Here is an 18,995-nt window from a genome sequence, read left to right as displayed (position 1 = left end):
ACATGGAAATTAAACCAAATAATGCAACTAAAGCAACTGCAAATAAAATAAGTATTCTACCACACTCGAAACTTTTCAAATAGAGCTGATCTACACACCATGTGCTAAACGGCATCATGAGAAGCACCAGAAGGTACCAACGCCATTTCATTGATGCCAAGAGTAAAGATAAAATATATATTATTAGCATTGGGACTTTTATTCATTGAACTTACACGCAATTTAATAGAAACCTTCGGCATTTGAATGCCAAGGGAATGAACTGATGTGACACCACAATGAAATGCCTAATCAGCCCTTAAGTAACATTAAATATGGGGGTAAACACGGTTCCATTACTTAGTAATAATACACACCTGAATGCCTATATAGTGTTGAAGACAAAAGGACTTTTTTTATCAAGCAGATCAGGAAGTGACACTTTTTTCATCAAGATATTTTTTGAAAAATAAGATCTATAAATTTGAGCAAAATTGATTTATATCATGGCAATTTTGCAACTAAACTTTTAGTTCTAAAATATAAGATAAGGACCAAATTAAAATACTTGACTCCTAAACTTCAAAGGAACATTTAAGTACCATAGAGGTAATACGGTTAACATGTGTGCCATAAATGATGTTGACAGAAACATATAGGACAATTTATGTTTCACCAAACGTATTAAATATTATTATGAAACTTCTTCCGCAGGCCAGAAATTAAAGTAAATTTTTAATTATATGTAACATCATAACACTAATCTAGACCAGAAGGTGGTATACTTAGAACCAGGACTACATATACATCTATGAGTGCTATTGTTTTTTTAAGAGATGTGACTTTAATACTAACTATGACACATCCCTGTTCATGTCATACTGATCATGTTCCTATTCTTTCTGGAAGCAATTAGCTCATAACTTTGTGATACAAATCTTTACATATCCATAGTTCAGCGATGCAATTTTATGCTTGCAATTTTGTATTTTTCATCATTCCTTTAGCTGTTTAACCAACATTGCTGTAACCATTTACAGTAACTTGTACATAAATTTTATTTCAATTTGAAAGTATAACCCTTGAAATAAAATACCATGTTCCATAACGGGACAAAGACATTTTGAAGATAACAGACCCAGGTTACGACTGAACTACTCTCGTTCAAATGGTATAAAAATGGCCGACCCCGGTGGCGGCGGGGTAACGTCCTCGTATGCCATTCCGAGGGTCGCGGGTTCGATTCCCGCCTGGGTGAGTTTCCCTCCATCTAGGGCTTGGGTGTTTGTAAATATGACCATTGTTATCCTTGTTAATAGTTCGATGTAAAGGCCAAAATGTGCTGTTTTCGGACTTATACTGAATAAATAAATAAATAAAATGTAATTTCATTCTCTTGGGAGGACATCTTCTGAAACAGACTATGTATAATAAACTAAAACTCTTTCAGGACACACATTTTAAAATGAAAAAATCATTATAAGATAAAAAAATAAGTCAAGATTCAGTCAGATGTAGCACTTAATTTACCCAAGCACCTAGTTAAGGAGAAATTCCCAGAAAATCTCACACAGAATTGGAACCTTATTTTTTTTAAATAATCATTGATGGCAACATTACACACTTTTTTCTGCTGCAGTGTAGCAATCACGTTAAGTAAAAAGTCCTAAAGACTTTAACGGCTGGCGTGAGGCTTTAAGATCATCCAAATAAGCTTGCATAGCACCATCACTGAGTATAAGTTGAGAAATTGATTCCTTTTCAGCCATAAAAAAACCTAAATTCAACCATACGAAGAACTGGTATATGTAGTTCAGTCACAAAATTAAATAACCTTCCTGAATCAATAGCCAAATGAATGGTTCTATTTCATGTCCGTATTGAGAAGAATGCTTTTGAATTCTGTCATAACTTTAAATTTTTCTACACATAGAATGACCTTGTTTATTTAAAGAAATGTGAGGAATATGCAATCATCTTAAATTCCCAACCAACATTGTCATATTCTTTGCTCTCTTTTCCATCACTCTGGCAAGCTTGAAGAATAAACTTCAAGAGAAATACAGGGGGACAAAGATATCATACACAGATGATCTTCTTAAAGGGGGAGGTAAAGTAAAATCACCAGTAGAGGTGCATGGGAAAGAAATGCTTGCTGGGCCATGAGCTCCTTCACTTCACATATCAGGGTTCTCATCCCAGCCATATTTCCCCAATGGTCAGTTTTTCTAAAACATATGAGGCTAAGCAATACTTTCAAATTTTCCACAGGGGGGTCCTTTTTCTACGAAGGGATATGAATGCAAAAAATTACCCAGACACCAATTTTAGTGACTTGGGATCTCAGTTCCAAAACGGGCCTTCTGTGAGAGTGCTCTGAGCTTTGTTTGGCCTGTATGTCCTTCGTGTATGCTTTCTAATATTTAAATGCCAAATATAAAATTTTTAGAGTCACTTTGCAAGTTAAGGTTGTGCAATCAGAATGATTTCTCAAGGATCTATGGCAGATATTTTTCTTTCGCAGGTCATTTTTTATTTGGATGGTTCTATTCCATCATTAACACACCATAAAAATACACATTAATTTTGAAAAAAACTGTAATTGTTTGTTTCAGTGTACTTCATATTCCCTAATGTGAACTTCCCCCAAAGGATATGTCATTTGGATATCTTTTCTATTGAGGATCTATTGTGGTAAGATTCCATCTAATGATAAATAAAGGTTGTGGTTATGATTAGGATACGAAATATCTCCAAAGACAAGTTTCAAATCTGATGAGTTGCGTAGGAGACCTTAGGATAATGACTTATCTCAAGATTACCTTAGAATAATGACAAAAGTGATCTGCTTATAATAAATAGATCACGTTTGCTGAGGATGGGAAAAGGAACAAATTTCTTCAAAAAGGTACAGTGACTCAGTGAAGTTAAATAATTCCGCTCTATTTTATGAGTATCTAATAGGATATTAGGGACAGTGTGATGAGGTTGGAGGAGTCAATCAATGCTTTGTATCAATCATAAGCATACCCTGCAAATGGATCAACAGTAAAGAATAATGCTTTTTGTAAATAGAATATCATTTAAATAAATCTTTATTTTACCTTTCCTTGGATAGAATTTTGTTTTTTGTACTTTTCTGGATTCCATCAGATGGATAAGAACAATGGTTTTTTATTTTTCATTCTCTAAATGTTAACACATGGAATGTAATATTTTGTAAAAACTCCTGCTTATCTAACATAACATGGGTTTCAAATGCTTTTTTACTATAAAGAAATACATTATTATTATTATTATCTTTCATGAAGTGACTGAAGAAATGCCACTTCCTAGACTATCGTTAATATAAAAATAAATAAAATATGCACAAAATTTCATAATTATGGGACAACATATCTCTGAAGAGATACATATTTGGAGCACTATAACTATATGAATGCAGTTGATAACAGGTAAGCATATTTTCAAATACTAAGGGAAGTCAAATGAAAACTGAACACCCACCATAAAACACAGTCCACTAAAAGCTGGCTTTTTATGTATTGATACTGCCATCATTGTGCTAGGAGAACTGCTTAGTTATAACTCACATGTACATGCAGTTGTTGGGTTATAATCTTTTTGGTGCATACAAACTGGTTGTTGTAGTGGTTATTCAGTTTTCATTTGACTGCCCCTTGTATTATATTAAATGCCAATCCAGTAGTAGTGGTAATTTTAGGGGAGGCGGCAGCTAAGGCCATTTGCACCATTAGGGATGGATGGGAAAGGAGTAAGGGTGGAGAGAAACCAGGCATTGGCATTGCCTTTATCTTAATGAAAGGCACCAAGGAATTTGCAGTTTAACATCCCATCCAATGAACAGTGACTCACTCTAAGTGCTCTCCACAGAGCAGCTCAAGTAGGGATCAGGATACCACTGTAAAATATCTGCTGCCTCAAGGATTCAAACCCTGGTCTCGGTGGGAAGGTAGTACACTAGCTACCGCACCATCCTGACCAATCCATAAGGACATAATATGCCAAATACTAATAGATTTGTATCACAGAAATATAATACTTTGATCATCAATGTGACATTGGTGGTTCTGCATGACAACTTAGAATTACAACACAAATAAAGCCCTTCATTCCATAAAAGATACTCACCGTGGAAGGCTATCAGGCTTTCCCCATTTTTCAATACAAAATTTCCTTGGGCCAGTAGATCCACGCAATGCAGCAAATCCTTCATATGGTACACTTGAAGTCCCAGTTACAAACTGGAGTAATCTAAGGCGTTGCTCATTTGAAAACCTCTCCATGGCTTGCCAGAACCATTGGATAACGGGATGGTTGTCATGGTACCCTAAATAATGAAAGGATGCATTACAGGGATTAGAAAAAAGGAAAATGAGATATATTTAGTGCACTGATGCATGAATTTCTCATTCTGTAACTGCTACAGATTGGGATTAATCTTAAGCATAACACACAACAGGAAAGAGACTATCAATATCTAGATTTATAGTGGAACAAGGATGTTAGTCATCAGTCTAATGAAAATCAAATCTATTCCCTACATGTTTCTGATATTGACATACAAGCATACTTTAACATATTTGTGCTTAATATCAACACATTTGGCAGCCAGTTGGAGGAAATTATGTATACTGCAGTCAAATAATTCTGTATCCATCTTCAGTAAAACCTTTTGATGATGCCAGTATTTGCTTGAAACTGGGATAATTAATACAGAGATTTTAACAGAAACAGATATAGTGTTATTGGAATTGAAATTAAACCACTTGGCTTAATTTTATCCAACATACATAAGTGGTCTTCCTGAAGAAATCTTGAGCCCTTTCCCAAAAATTGAGGAGTTTAAAAAAAATTAACTGCATCGCACAAAACATGGAAGAAACATGATACGGTACATATTTCACAAATTATGGTACATCTTGAACGAAGCCCAAACAATTATGCATTGTTCTATGGCGAATAAATCTATCTATCTATTTATCATTCTTTAATGTCTCTTTCCTTCACACAGTGCATACTAAGTCATTTGCCCTTTTCAAACTCATTACAGGTGATAAAATACATGTATTGAATAGTGATGACGAGGTTTCATCTTGAAAGTTACAAGCTTATCAGGATTTCTATTAGGATCTTTGTCGTTCGTGGGGCAAGATAGCACATAATATAATGAAATAATGCCGTATTCATCATATTAAAGAGGATCCTTTTCACACAATTTTAAGGCGAGAAAAAGGAAGATGAATCTAAAATGAATCGCAAACTTTATAAACAAATTCATGTAAAATAAACAAAGTTAAAAACATAGAAGTTCCTAAAATATGATATTTGCAGTAATGGAAATCAGAAATCAGTTCTCAGGGGCCCACTCTCCACAAGGTCAAGGAGCAGATGCCATTCTAAGAGGTTAAGGTGCACATAGTAGGGTGTTTCAGAACTTCTGATGATCTCACTCAATGAAAGAGGAATGAAGTTGTGAGATTATCCTCACTTTTGCTTTCAGGGAAAATATCGAAGAGCATGTGTATTTTTGGTGGTCATGGCCATTTTGAGAGTACTTGTGATAAAAATGAATGAATAGACATTGAAAGCTATAGGAACTAACACAAAATAACACATTTTTTATTTTGGTTTAATTAATATTTTCGGCTAGCCATTTTTGCACACAAAATACACTGACACAAAATAAGTGAATACCTTTGTTATTAAGTTATTCAATAAAACCCTGAGATTAATGGAATTGAGTTGCACGTAAATTCTAAAAACTCTTTTCTTTGTCTAAAAATCAAAAAAATTCTGATGGCATATCATCCAAGTTGTAGTCAACTACTACATAGAAACTAAATAAACAAATCATTTACAATGCACTTGGCGGCAGAATGAATAGTACAAATTTGGCACAACACTGGAAAATGAATGAGATTCTTTTATCAATGCGATAAACCCTTTCTGAAATTGGCAAGAAACAGAACTGACAAGCTGGAATCAATTCCTCCTGCTGCATACGTTTGTCGAAGGTCTCATAATGAGTGTTTTCTACATGTTTAGAATTTGAACAAGGAAAACAGCATTTAATGCTGAATAGGCCACAATTCTTTTCGATCAACAGAAGTTATCCAGCCACTATGGTAGGCTAGGTACTAGGTATGCCTACCAGATCTGTACTCCGTGTTCTTCCTCCAATCTGCAAAATCGATCTCAGCTGTGCCAGCAATGACCAATTCCAGCTCACGGGCATCAAACACGGAGACGAGCCGTGGATCCACCACTTCATAGAAGCCTCTCACCAACGACTCGGTCTGTTCCCCGACTCCCCTCTCTAGCCTCCACCTAACCACTCGCTCCAGATATTCCTGTTTTTTCATTCAAAAAAGAAATTATGCTAACAAGCAATCCAGTGAAGATCATGGTCATGGGAAACTAAAGCATATTAGCACAACACACGTACATCATGTAACATATGGCAGTAAACTACTCTTTCTTTGAGCAAATGTTGATAAAATCTCTTTTAAGTCAAATGCAACGGGAAGAAATCTCTTAATAAGTATCTTTGACTGTGATATTTTGGAAGGTATTGGAGAAAGAGAGAACAGCCAAATTATTGACTGTTTATGGAATAAAACTTTACTTAAAATTAAATCAATATTTAAAAAGATTACAAGAACATGACAATGATGACTTTTTCAAATGTGTTGGTGATAAAAGTCAATGATAAAATATTTTCCTTACTTACCAATCAAATTGTAAGCTTGTCAATATAAACCTTTTTATGATCATTAATATTAATTATTAGGGGAGGCAAATGAAACCTTAGTTCATTGGCACCATTACAGAAAGGAGGGTAATTTATTTGCGTTAGGAAGGAATGGAGGGGTCAGGGTGGACAGAAAACCAGCATCAGAATTAGCCTATTATTAATGATAGGTATCCAGGGGTTCACATTTTAGCATCCCATCCAATGGACTGTGTATTCACTTAAAGTGTTCTTCACAAAGCACCACAATTTGGCATCAGGATACTACAGAAAAATTCTATCAACTCCAAGATTTGAACCCAGACCCTTGAGGTGGGAAGTCAGTACATATTTTATGATAATAATTCTTGAGCAAAAGGTAGGGGAAAATATCATATGGATATTAAGGACTCAGCTCAACATGAAATCGACATAAAACATGGCTGGCTAGTGCAATTATTTCCTAGGAATTGGACGTAAATCGTTTATAATTGCCCTAGGAATTGTAAATTGTTGACAAAGTTAAATTCACAATTAAAACATAAGTTAAAATAGTGAATAATCTCATGGGAGTTATTTCTCTGAATAAATATGTTTAACCTCATTTAAAACTAATTCTTTTAGGTAAATATCACTTAAAAACTAATTTTTAAAAATTTGAGACACTGTTAAATCAAACTGGGTCGATGAACTTGTATTATGCTAGTGTGACCATTTAAGCTTACCTTCTTGTTCTTTTCTGTGACAGGAATGTTACGTCCTCCAGCCTTCAGTTCTCTCTCTGCGACACGACCAAAAACTTCTTCAGTGACAGCAAAAGTTAAATCCAAAAGTCCTGTAATGTCATTCTCCTTAATCCAAAGCAGAGACTGATGAAACTCACCATCAAGAGACTCCAGATCACTAAGTGACACTGGCCTGAAAAATAAATTTGAATTTCACATCATACATTTCTATTTTGGCCACCGTATATAACATGCAAACATACCCAGAGCAGATGAAACAATGTATTACTCTACAATTTAATACACTGAGTTTTCATGGTAGAATACTCAGAACACATTAGAGTGCATTGAAATAATACACTTTGTGGTGTTTCCATTAGAATGGAACCGACTTTTCAAAATAAATATAAATCACAACTTATCAAGTATGTCATGTTATTTACGAAATATCATCTTATTTTTATCATGAAACCCTTTGGTGCCAATTACAATGGCTTCAAAGTATTATCCTCATCACAAAGAAATCAGTTCACTGTGAGCACATGACTACAGGTCCACTGAATATATAATTAAACACAGTTAATTAGCATCAGTAATAAATTATACATTTGCATTTACGAACGAAAAAAATGTTGAACTGAGGATATAAACTCAGGAACTTAATTCATGAAGTTCATTTTTAAGAAAAACTACCCTTTGCGGTTGTTTATTTTATAATAGGGCACAGGTCAACAAAACTAGAGACCAGTACATGAATTAGGATCACATGGGACAAATATCAGATTTCTGTTTGCAGAAATTATTATAATTCCTAAGAAACATCCAGTACACAAACAACTATTTTAGCAACTCCCCAGCATGGCAACAGTGTTGTGACTGCCCCTGCCTGTGACTGCTTAGGTGTACATACCATCTCATTTTTAAGAACTGTTGGACTTATTAGATAATTCATATGGGACTAGATATACACCAGTGCAGAGTCAAAACTTGGGTTGACAGTTCCTTGAATTTGTATACTTACAGTCGGAGAAGAGCTTTGTAGAATGGGCGGGTGAAGAAAGCATCCAATAGGTACTGGTGTACAAGAGCAAGTCCCAAAACCCTTCCACTAAAGCGAAACCTGTAAAAAGGAAAGCAAATATTCAAAGTATAAGCCAGAAATCAGCATAAAACTTAGGATAAGCCAGGTATTGAATCCAAAAATCAGCCATGCAGAATGAAACAATAACTCAAAATAAAAAACAAGGAAACCCATTTTTTCCTATTGTAGATAACTTGAGAACCCCACTACAGCATAATGGTATCAACAGCTCAAAGAACAGGAATAATTGTATTTTTATGTGTACATTTATTTAATAAAAGTGAAATCTTGATTTTCGTAAAAGGTATGTATATCATATTAAATAATACCAAAAGTTCTAACTAGATTACATAGAGGTGAAAGTGATTCATATGAAATCAGCTCATTCTATTCGTATATTCAATCTTAAACCACATATATTTCAACAAACATTTTTTACTACGAACACATATTATAAACAATTCTCATAGTATATTAAACACTCGTGACAATCCTCAGAAGAATATTTTTTAAAGGTAGAAAATGTTTTTCTACAATCATTTAAACAAGAAACTGTAATTTTCATTGTATCAAGTGGCAAGTACCCAAAACAAAAATGCCCAAATATATAGTTAATTCCACAACCAATTATCGTCAATCCAAATAAGCTAATGTGACTGAAATACTGTTACAATCTCTTTCTCACCATTCATGATGATTGTCCACAAAAGCTGACATTGGTGAGACCTGAACAGTATATGTATCATTAGCTGAGTACTCAAAGAGGCCATAGTATGGGTTGAAGAGCTCTCTGGATAGAAGAAAGAAGAATTCTCGAGATGGCCCACCATAGTCCAGGCCTTCCTCCCGATCAAAAGTAACATACAATTTTGACTTCTGAAGTTCCTTCTTAGAAGCAGACATAATTTTATTGAAAGCATCTTCAAGGAGATGTTCACGACGTATGTGTAATCTAAAATGAATGAAAACAGGAAGAAATGAGTAAATAACATGACCAAGATTGGAATAATGGTTTAACAATAAAATAAGTATAAATGGAATGCAGTAATTTGGAGAAAACTTCAAAACACTGTATTACTGAATATAATATTTTCAGTTTTTCATAACTCCCCAGAAAAGTTACCCAGCTTAAAATGTCACTGGGGAAGAAGTATGAAAGGAGAAATATTAAGAATGAGAAGTACGTAATCTCTAATTCATATAGCATGCATATAATGAAAACAAGTGATCTACAAGACCACATACTATTATATAAGAAACTGAAGAAGAAACAAAATTCCCATTTGGGCATAATAAGCTGGAAAATCAAAATTTAATTATATTAGGGGAATATGAAAATTTTCGTCTAAATTTTAAAATTTATGGGTAGATACATACTTATATTATGCTACAAAATTGGGATAAAGCCCTGAAATCTATTTCCCTTACTTAAGTGTTAAAATGTAAATCTCATGGTCTAAGCTTCAAAGTGGTATTGCAAACTATAATTTGGCAATAATGATGATCCATTCAAAATTTATTTATTCATTTTGCATTATCCTAAAACAACACTTCAGCCTTTTACATCGGGCTTGAACAATGATATAACAATTTGACAATTACATACACCCAAGCCCTAGGTGGAGGAATAAACATCAAGGTGGGAATCGAACCTGTGACCTCTGGGTTGACAGGCAAGGATGTTACCCCACCGCCACCAAGGCTGACAAAAAACATAGCTGAAACCTGGGATTATATTATTCTCATAGGCATTTAAAAAAATATGAATCAGTTTTAAATGATTCTCAAACTTACTTAAGTTTTCCTGGTCCCTGGCCGTATCCTTTGGATTCCAGCTTGCGGTAAAAATTTCTAAGTTTAGCTTCAAAGTCACGTCGATAAGGAGCAGGAGCCCTTGCATTGGCTCGTGAAAGTCCTGGAGATGCTTGGGGTGATGGCTGGGGGGATCCCCTGGGAGACGGGCGGGCACCAGATGAGGAGGAGACAGAGGAGGGGACGGAGGAGGCAGGCACATAGGACATGATCTCCTGCTCGAACAGACTGCTCACATGCCAGGAAGAGAATATACCATGAGATATTAGACTGAGGTAACTATCAGCTGAATAAATATTATGCTGAAATAAAATCTCCAGCAATACCTATTGCAAATTTCATCAACAAATGCATCAGAACTTTAAAGAATTTGTCACCAAATGCTCACATAGGCATGCTTCAAAGCAGTGGAATAACTACAAAGGCACTTATGGCTCCAAATCAGCTTAAAGGCATATTTCTGTGACTCCAGGAATACCAAGTGTACTAAATACCAACTTTATGGAGTCACGAATCACTTTCACAAAGTAAAGCTCGAAATTACATAGTATAGGTTTCTATGAATTGTATGCCAATTTAATAGATGATTCTCTCTATCTAATGCCATCTATTTTCCATCCAATCAACCATCTACTTTGTTAAATAAAGAAGAAAGAGATGCAGAAGTATGAGGCTAAGGTGACAAAAAGCATTTTCTGAGCATGTAAACTCTGGGTGTTAGTGCTCTCAGCATTCCCTGCATGTTTTTCTGTATTATAAATGTAACCCTCACCTAATACCTAATATCTGATGATGGAGCACATAAGTAATTTTTTCATGAATAAAGGTACATGCTAAGAAAGGTGCTTAGTTTAGAACAGATACTGTTTACCATGACACATTAGCTCAACTTTTGATAAGCTGAAAACAGTTGATAAACTTCAGGATTGATTTTCATATGAGGGACAAAGAAAAAGAAAAAAAATCAGAAGAATGACTCCAAATTCCATTTAATGTGAGCTTTTATTTGGCTTCTCCATTTTATTTTAAGGAGACATTTAATATTTTTTTAAATCTCACTAAAACTCAATCTGGTTGCAAAATATGACACTATCTGGTAATTTTTGGCTAATCTACTAATATGACATAATGTGTTAAGCGTGTGACAAACATACAAAAATAAACATACCTCAATAAAATAGTCAGGTCAATGTCATCGCTTAGACGGTCCAAAGCTGGAGTTCCTTCCACTCGCACTGCATTCACCTTGTCACGCAGGGCCTGTCGGGTTCCCACAGCTGGTTGTCGCTCCTTCAATATGTCAAAAATGTTAGGTTGGCGAAGAAATGCAACCACCTTCTCATTGTATGCAGTCGGTATCTCTGGTCCAAAGGAAGAACTGCCACCACTTGCACCCAAGGGGCCAGCAGCCATCCTTAAACCCTGCACAGAATGACCACTTGCACAAAAACCTCCTCCAGGAACTAAACCAGTCCCTGTTGGCGGCCTGGGAGGAAGTGCTGGGGCCTAGAAGAGATATCATGAATACACTTTTAATATTTTCTTGAACTGCATATTGTTATCATCATAAATCAAGTGCATTGCAGTTGCCTCATGGAAATACTAATAAGTAAGATTAAAAAGTACTCTACATTCTCCATATAATACAGAATTGATCACTAAAAATAATATAACAAGACCCATTAATAACATTAATTAGAATTAAGTACACGCGAAAGAGAATAATGTAGGTTATCAAGACCCATGGAACAAGGAATATTTTTGGAAAAATGGTAAAAGTAGAGTGAACATCAACTCCCTTGAGTATACTATATGCATATTGGAAGTACATATATCAGTACATGGTTAGAATAAAAAAATCATGTGTGAAAACTTAAACAACAAACTGAAAGATATCCCTTTATGAAAGCAGCCTTGAAAGAAAATTTCTCTTCAGAATTCCTATTACTTAACCAATCAACAAATGAAGAAAATGACAGCACTCACCCTCAGCTGTGTTATGGAATTGTTGTGGAGCACTTCCTCCTCCTCCCCTGCACTCCTGCTGCGCCTGCGTGCACCTGGGAGGACCAGCTTGTGGGGAGCACCAGCGCCCATGTGCGACATTGTATCACATGGAACCCTAGGGTCCATAAATGTGGTTGTCTTGCAAGTATGGTCAATGAAGAATTGCTGCAAGAAGGAATTAGCTGATGAGGAGAAGGTAATGGCAGTCCAAGGTGCAGCAGCAATGTCCACAGAAAAAATAGATGGAGATATTCAAAGCATGGTTACAGATTGAAAATAATATATATGCATCAGATTTTGTTAAAAAGCAAAGAGATGTGGAGATGCTGCACTGTTTAGAGGGGTATTGAAAGCTATCTACCCTAATGGAGAAGACTGGTGAATTTCATGTCTTTAGAATGCTACTTCAAAATGAGCACTTCATATCTGAATTTCACAAAAGTAATCCACACTTCACACAAGTGTCTCATACAGTTCACAGGATATTAAGTTCTGAACCACGGTTTGAAAAATCTATCGCCTGAAACACACAATTTCTCAATTTAACAATGAATATATCACTTGTAATTCAAGGGCTTCCCATAAATTGCTAATTTATTTATTTAAAAATTTACATTTGAGTGTGTTCATTGATATCCACTGCTGGATGCAAGGATGACATGCGGAAAAGATAGAGGGAGAAAGTGGGACCTACACACAGTAATCCATTAATAGACTGCCATTATTAGCACTTGTCAGATTATAATACTGATTCAATTCTCTCATAAAAAATAGAAAATAAAAAAATAAACCAGGAATTCTCTGGAAGAAGTCATGAATTCACCATCCAAATTTGATAGGCCACCTAAAAAATCAAATTTCTACTTCTGGCTTAAGGGTAAATTATTATAAAACTTCATAAATACCTTTCCATTGCGGTCCAGTTTTGTTTCCCAACCACGTGGCAAATCACGTCCAGTATCAGCAAACATATTGACAAGAGCAACAAGGTCACGATTATGCTGGTACCTCTCAAATGCATGAGCATCTCTACGGATCTTGGATATCATATGTTTTAAAGATCCATTACGGTTATAAAGGGCAAGGGCTTCCTGAAAATACATAAACAGAAATAAATTACCTTCAGCGATGTGAATGTAACAACTTCAAAAGAAAATGAAAGTGTTTTCATCTACTAAATGCATTCACTAATATCTTGGGTGAATAAAAACCTAAAGACATGCTGTGAAGCAAAAATAAAGTCAAATTCTTTTTAATGGTGAGAAGGCAAAGTACAATGAAAGATTCTTAAAAGAGTTTTATCAGATCTTCTCTAGGCTCTTATTGAGTAATCTTAGACAGCCAATCTACACTTCATATAAAAATGACCATTGTAGATTCACAATATTGTCTCCTGGGAAGCAAAATGGGAAGAACATTTTTTTCTCACTTCTGAAGAGGATAAAAAATATAGAGGTGTTAAAAGAGTACAACTTCATAGAGGTGTTTTCAAAAGGGAACCATCACTCTAGAGTTAGGTTAATAAGTACAGACAAACTCAGAATATAATGTTGAGTATGGTAATTTTGATTCAAAAACTTGCAATATCCAGGAAAGAGGATGGGAATAGTTTGGGTGGCTTTTGATATATGACTTGAGAAGAGGATGGAATAACGGAAAGGATGAAAAATAAATAATGGCTATAATGTAGGGGAAGGGAGAAAATTGGTGAAGGGAAGGAGTATAAGAAGCTGGTATGGACCTTTAAAGGTAGTTTGATATTGAAGACCAGCCAAAAAGAAGACTGATGTGTAAGTGGGGTAGATTGATGATTAGAATAGGACTTTTGAATGACAAAAAGGAAGAATTTTGGAGGTGCTGAAGAGGGCAATAGTTTCACAAAAAGGTTGCTAGCTTTATTTTTTGGCATTTAAAATTCCTAAAATTGTGATTTAGCCTTCATGGAGCACCCAAAATCCACACACTGCACCTTTAAATCTATGATATTCTATTGAGGAACCCACCTCATTCATGTGAAGAATTGGGAAGAAGTCATGGCGGCAGATGAAGCGTACAGCAGGGATTACAAGCAGGTGCTCATTGGCAGAAGGAACAGCATTTCTCTGTGCATGGGATGATGCCCCACTGGGCACAAAACCATTTCCAGATACAGATTCTGATCCAGCGGAGCCCATGAGCTGCTGAGGGGGCAGGCCAAAATCATCCACCTCTGAACGACGGGATGTTATAGTCCTTCGTATACTCTGATACCTATTTAAGAAATATAAAACACAAGATGTCAATGAGACAGGTCCCCCAAAAAACAGGGTAAATTTTCCTATGCATATTTAATTTTGATTTGAGCGATTAAATTGATTTTAAGGAGAAATAAAATTATTTACCATTGTGGAGAAAATTTCAATCGACTGAAAGGACATTATATTAAAGGGTAATCAAAGAATCAAATTAAAAATCTGCAAAAACAATGAAAGCTTTTTGTTTCAGAATTATTTCACATTGCATTTCTAAAACCCTTTCCAGTGAGTGAATTGCATTATCACACTAAGAGTTCACTCCTTCTAACAAAAAAAGTCTCCTTAAGTTTCCACCATGGTTCTTTAAGTTTTCAGGTACTATAATAGAAATTGCTCAGTTTCCAACCTTCTATCTAACTGTTGTCTCTGCATGTCACTACTGGATATTCTTGTACGAGAAGTTGAATTGGTCGATGGTCTCTGCCAGGTTGTGGTCCTATTGACATGGTCTATGTAAAATATTCTGCCATGACTGTCTATTCTTGCCTCCCAATCTACACAAAATAGTACAATTTAAAAATCAATATACAACTTTAAGCACAACACACATCAAGAAATGTAAAATTTTAATATTATTACTAAAGGAATCAATAAAATATAGAGCAAGCATAAGCCCCACAGTTGAAATCTTAGCCATTAATTAGGGGAAAGTATAACATATAAATTCCAGTTACAGTCACTACATAACTATTATCGTAGACATATTGTCCAAAAGAAAAAAACTATTGTTTTCCTAAACCAAAATTCCATCTGAACAGCAAAAACTTTACAGATTATCCCAAATTTGGCAGTTCTGTCATACAGCATGGCCCTTTTAAATAGTATGACAGGTATTGTACTAAATATAAAAACTGAGTCACCCATTTGCAAGATGAAAATACATTATCAAATATTAAAAAATGATCAAATTTGATCCATCACTACTACATGGAGGAAAGATAAGCACTCACGCGGGGGTAATGGTTCCTCTTCCATCAGGGCCTCCACCCTATGTCCCTCGAAAGTGCGCTCGGGGATCGAGGGCAATCGCGTCGATGCTAGGTGGTGGTGCACAGGTGGCGGGGGTGGCAAGGGGGGCGTGGTGCCACTCGCCACAGCCGCCGCCGCTGCTCCTCCCTCCGCCACATCCGAGGCGGTCGTGGCAGCTGCCCTGGCCTCCAACTTGGCCCTGGTTGGCCTGGCATGATGGGTGGGCGTGGGAGGACAGAGAGGCAGGGCTGGGGGTGAAGGCAGCGGCAAGGCATCGCGCCTTGACGCGGCCCCTCCACTCCCGCTGCCTCCACTCCCGCGCCTCCACTGCCGGTGGTGGGGCGGAGGAACCGGGTGACGGCAGAGATGGTCGGGGGAAGTGTCCCTGCCAGCCCTGAACGACGACGGTAGGGGATGGCTCAGTTGTCGGGATAGGGGCCGGTGGGGCCTCGTCGCCGCCGTTGGTGTCACGATCGCCGCCGCACCCTCCTCCAATAACACCTCGCACGATTCCCCGCTCTCCTGAGGCTGCGCCACCGGCGCCGTAGGTATGGACACCAGTGAGTCCCCAGAGCTGGAGCTGAGCCTCCTCTCGGGCACAGGGCTGGGGGGTGGCTGGCCCTTGGTAGGCGCCCCGTTGGTGCTCGCCACAGTGGTCGTAGCGTCGTCCGAGCCGCTGGACGATGTGGTCGCGGCGGTGAGGACGAGGCCGGAGTCGGAGGTGGGCGTGGAGAGGGAGGCTGGGGAGGCGGGTGGAGGTAGGGGCGGGGGTGGCAACCTACTGCACGAGGCTCCTTCGGTCGGGGGTTGCACCGAATCCTCCGTCACCTCCGGGAGAACCCTCGGTGGAGGGGACGGGGGTACGGGGTCGCACATGTCGGGAGGGGCGACTGGGATCGCTGGAGGGTCTTCCCCGGCGCAATGAGTGTCAAGGGGGCGGCAGAAGGCGAACACGGCCGCCACCGCTTCGGCGTCCGGCACTTCCTCCTCCTCGTCCACCAGGTTCTCTAGGGAGGACCCGTCCACGAGGCTGCTGTCCTGCTCCGGGGTTGCCAGGGGGGCCACTGACGGACTGACTGCCGCTCCCCCAGAGCTGCAACCGGCCGCTACGGCCGCGCCGTCACCCTCGACGACCGGTAATAGGACCGGCCGGGCGCACCTCTCCGCCGGACAGCACGCCCCTTCTGGTTCCAGCTTGGCGGGCGGCGGAGGCGGCGTATCCGACCCAGTCTGCAGCTCGTCCGTGTCGATGATCTCGAAGGCGAAGGTGTCTTCCGGGTTGAGCAGCCGCCTCCGGTCGTTGGGGCGCGGCGGTAGGTCTGGAGCGGGGCCGGGGGCCTCCCTACGCCGTGGCAGGTCGGGCGGGTTCCTGCCGACTGGCGAGGGCGGTGGGATCTCGCACCTGAGGGTGGCGCGCGTCCTCTCGAGGGGTCGGTGCCCTCGGCCTGGGGCAGGACACCCCTGTCTGGGGGGCGACGTCCTACCCCGGGGCGGTAGGGGTGGCGGTGCTGGCGTGGGGTACAGGGTCTCGTAGATTGAGTCCTCCTCGGCCCTGCGGGGGCGGACGGGAGGGGAATCGGCCCTCCTCCTCCAGATGGGATAGTATCCACCGCCGCCCGCCCCTCCAGAGGCTACGTCCTCCTCCTCTTCCTCCTCCTCTGAGGCCCCTTCCCGTCGGTGCGAATTCCACGTGGTCTGCTCCTTGGCCGAAGCGTCGGAGCCTGAGTCCTCACCGGCGGGGCGGTGGGCGTCGGGGGCCACCGCGGGGATGGCTGGTCGCGGGCCGGCGCCCCGCTTGCGCATCAGGTGTCTCCTTAGGCCCGCCTCGGCCTCCGACTCGCTCTCCGAGCTCCCCGGAGGTCGGGAGAGGTCGTCGAGGCGGTTGTGTCGGTGGTGGTGGTGAGCGTCGGCCCTCCGCCTCCTCTCAGTGGGGGTGCCGGCGGCAGGAGCATGCGCGGGGGGCGGGGAGGGCACGGAGTTGTTGTGGTTGTGCCTGCGTGAGGGCCTCTTCCTTGGGAGGGCCACGGCCCCGTCGTCCGGCGACAGGGTAACTGGCTCGAGGGCCACCGTGAAGAGGACGGACGCATGCTGCTCGCCCTCCGTCGGCGAAAGCGGCAACCTGAATTGAGCTGGGCACCTGGAGCGAGAAAGATTTGCAGAATACAATTATGATGTACAGATATTGCCGTTTATCTCTACAAGCGTAAAAATGTTCAATGCAAAAGGTATGCATAAACAAATACAAACACGATAGCTATTAAACTACGTCAATAATTTGGTCCAAAGCCAAACGGGAAAACTAGTACCTTACAAAGAATGAGTGCTGTGATGTAACTGGAAAAGAACATTACTTCAATATGCCACTAGATTAACAGGGAAATACTAGCAGGGAAATTTAAGAATTTCGGCATTTCCAGTAGAGAAAACTCGTAGGAGGAAATAACAATAAGCAGTTCACAGGGTAAAAGATGGGAAACGGTAAATTCCTAACTAACACAATAAAAGGAAAAACGAAGACATTTTGAGATTTGAGGGGAGCGGCTTAGGGAAATTCGCTTTAATTTAAATCAATATTGGACAAGTTAAGTTACATAATTAGCATAAAAATTAAAGGGGCGACTTCCATTGTCTCGGTAATGATATGAGGCGTGTTATATTTGCTTCACTTCAGACGATATTGACAATAAATCGTTTCTCACCGTATTTGATAGTTCGCATAAATGCACGTCGGCTTATTTACGATTGAAAATGATCTGGTGGCACTCGCTAGGGTACTGAAAGATCTCGCGACCGAAATCGCGCTATTTTTCAATAAATATTCAACAAATCGATTTCAGGTGGCGTTGTTCCCTGGATTGGAAAATAGCCAATTTTAGACCTATTTTTAAAAGCGGAAATAAACAGAACCCCGGTAATTACCAACAAATATCGTTAACCTCCCTCTCCTGTTAAGTCTTGGCACACATTATTGTTAGTTACGTCATGACATTTCTCGACACTTACAACCTATTAGTACATGTATTTTCATGCGTGTACGTTGAAAGGGATTTTGCGTGAATGTATACGCCATTGTGGGTACAGGTTTGCATGGATTGTTGATTGTGCAAGTGGTTTTGTCCTCATTTGCGGGCAGTGACCTAACACTCCCGCCACACGCCCTTGCGGCGGCTTACGGGGCATTATGTAGATGTGTATGTCAGGAATGGTATTTTAGTTATGAATAAAACTTGGTCTCAAAACACAAAACCAAATGCCAGAAAATGAATAACAGCCGCGGAAAAATGTCTTTTTCACACAGTCAACACGTGTTCAACTGCCTTGTAAAACATGGCCTTAAAATACTTACAATACATTTTCAGTAATATTTTCCCAAA

General features: G+C 39.3%; 1 protein-coding gene across 1 annotated transcript in view; it reads right to left on the bottom strand.

The window, feature by feature from the left end:
- Positions 1 to 18,995, bottom strand: part of LOC139692623 (E3 ubiquitin-protein ligase HECW2-like) — a 172,927-nt gene that overhangs the window by 2,520 nt on the left and 151,412 nt on the right. The window contains exons 6-17 of the mRNA XM_071590916.1: positions 15,603 to 17,758; positions 14,999 to 15,146; positions 14,362 to 14,608; positions 13,264 to 13,449; positions 12,338 to 12,523; positions 11,520 to 11,857; positions 10,334 to 10,579; positions 9,225 to 9,491; positions 8,480 to 8,578; positions 7,459 to 7,651; positions 6,155 to 6,353; positions 4,132 to 4,330 (exon numbers count right to left, since the gene is read on the bottom strand). Coding sequence (XP_071447017.1) covers positions 4,132 to 4,330; positions 6,155 to 6,353; positions 7,459 to 7,651; positions 8,480 to 8,578; positions 9,225 to 9,491; positions 10,334 to 10,579; positions 11,520 to 11,857; positions 12,338 to 12,523; positions 13,264 to 13,449; positions 14,362 to 14,608; positions 14,999 to 15,146; positions 15,603 to 17,758 — 4,464 coding nt within the window. The remainder of the gene's footprint in view (positions 1 to 4,131; positions 4,331 to 6,154; positions 6,354 to 7,458; positions 7,652 to 8,479; positions 8,579 to 9,224; positions 9,492 to 10,333; positions 10,580 to 11,519; positions 11,858 to 12,337; positions 12,524 to 13,263; positions 13,450 to 14,361; positions 14,609 to 14,998; positions 15,147 to 15,602; positions 17,759 to 18,995) is intronic.

The sequence above is a fragment of the Hetaerina americana genome, unplaced genomic scaffold (assembly GCF_022747635.1).
Source record: "Hetaerina americana unplaced genomic scaffold, ioHetAmer1.1.p SCAF_4, whole genome shotgun sequence".
Lineage (NCBI taxonomy): Eukaryota > Metazoa > Arthropoda > Insecta > Odonata > Calopterygidae > Hetaerina > Hetaerina americana.
The sequence above is the reverse complement of the archived record's forward strand: the minus strand, read 5'-3'. Positions and strand labels throughout refer to the sequence as shown.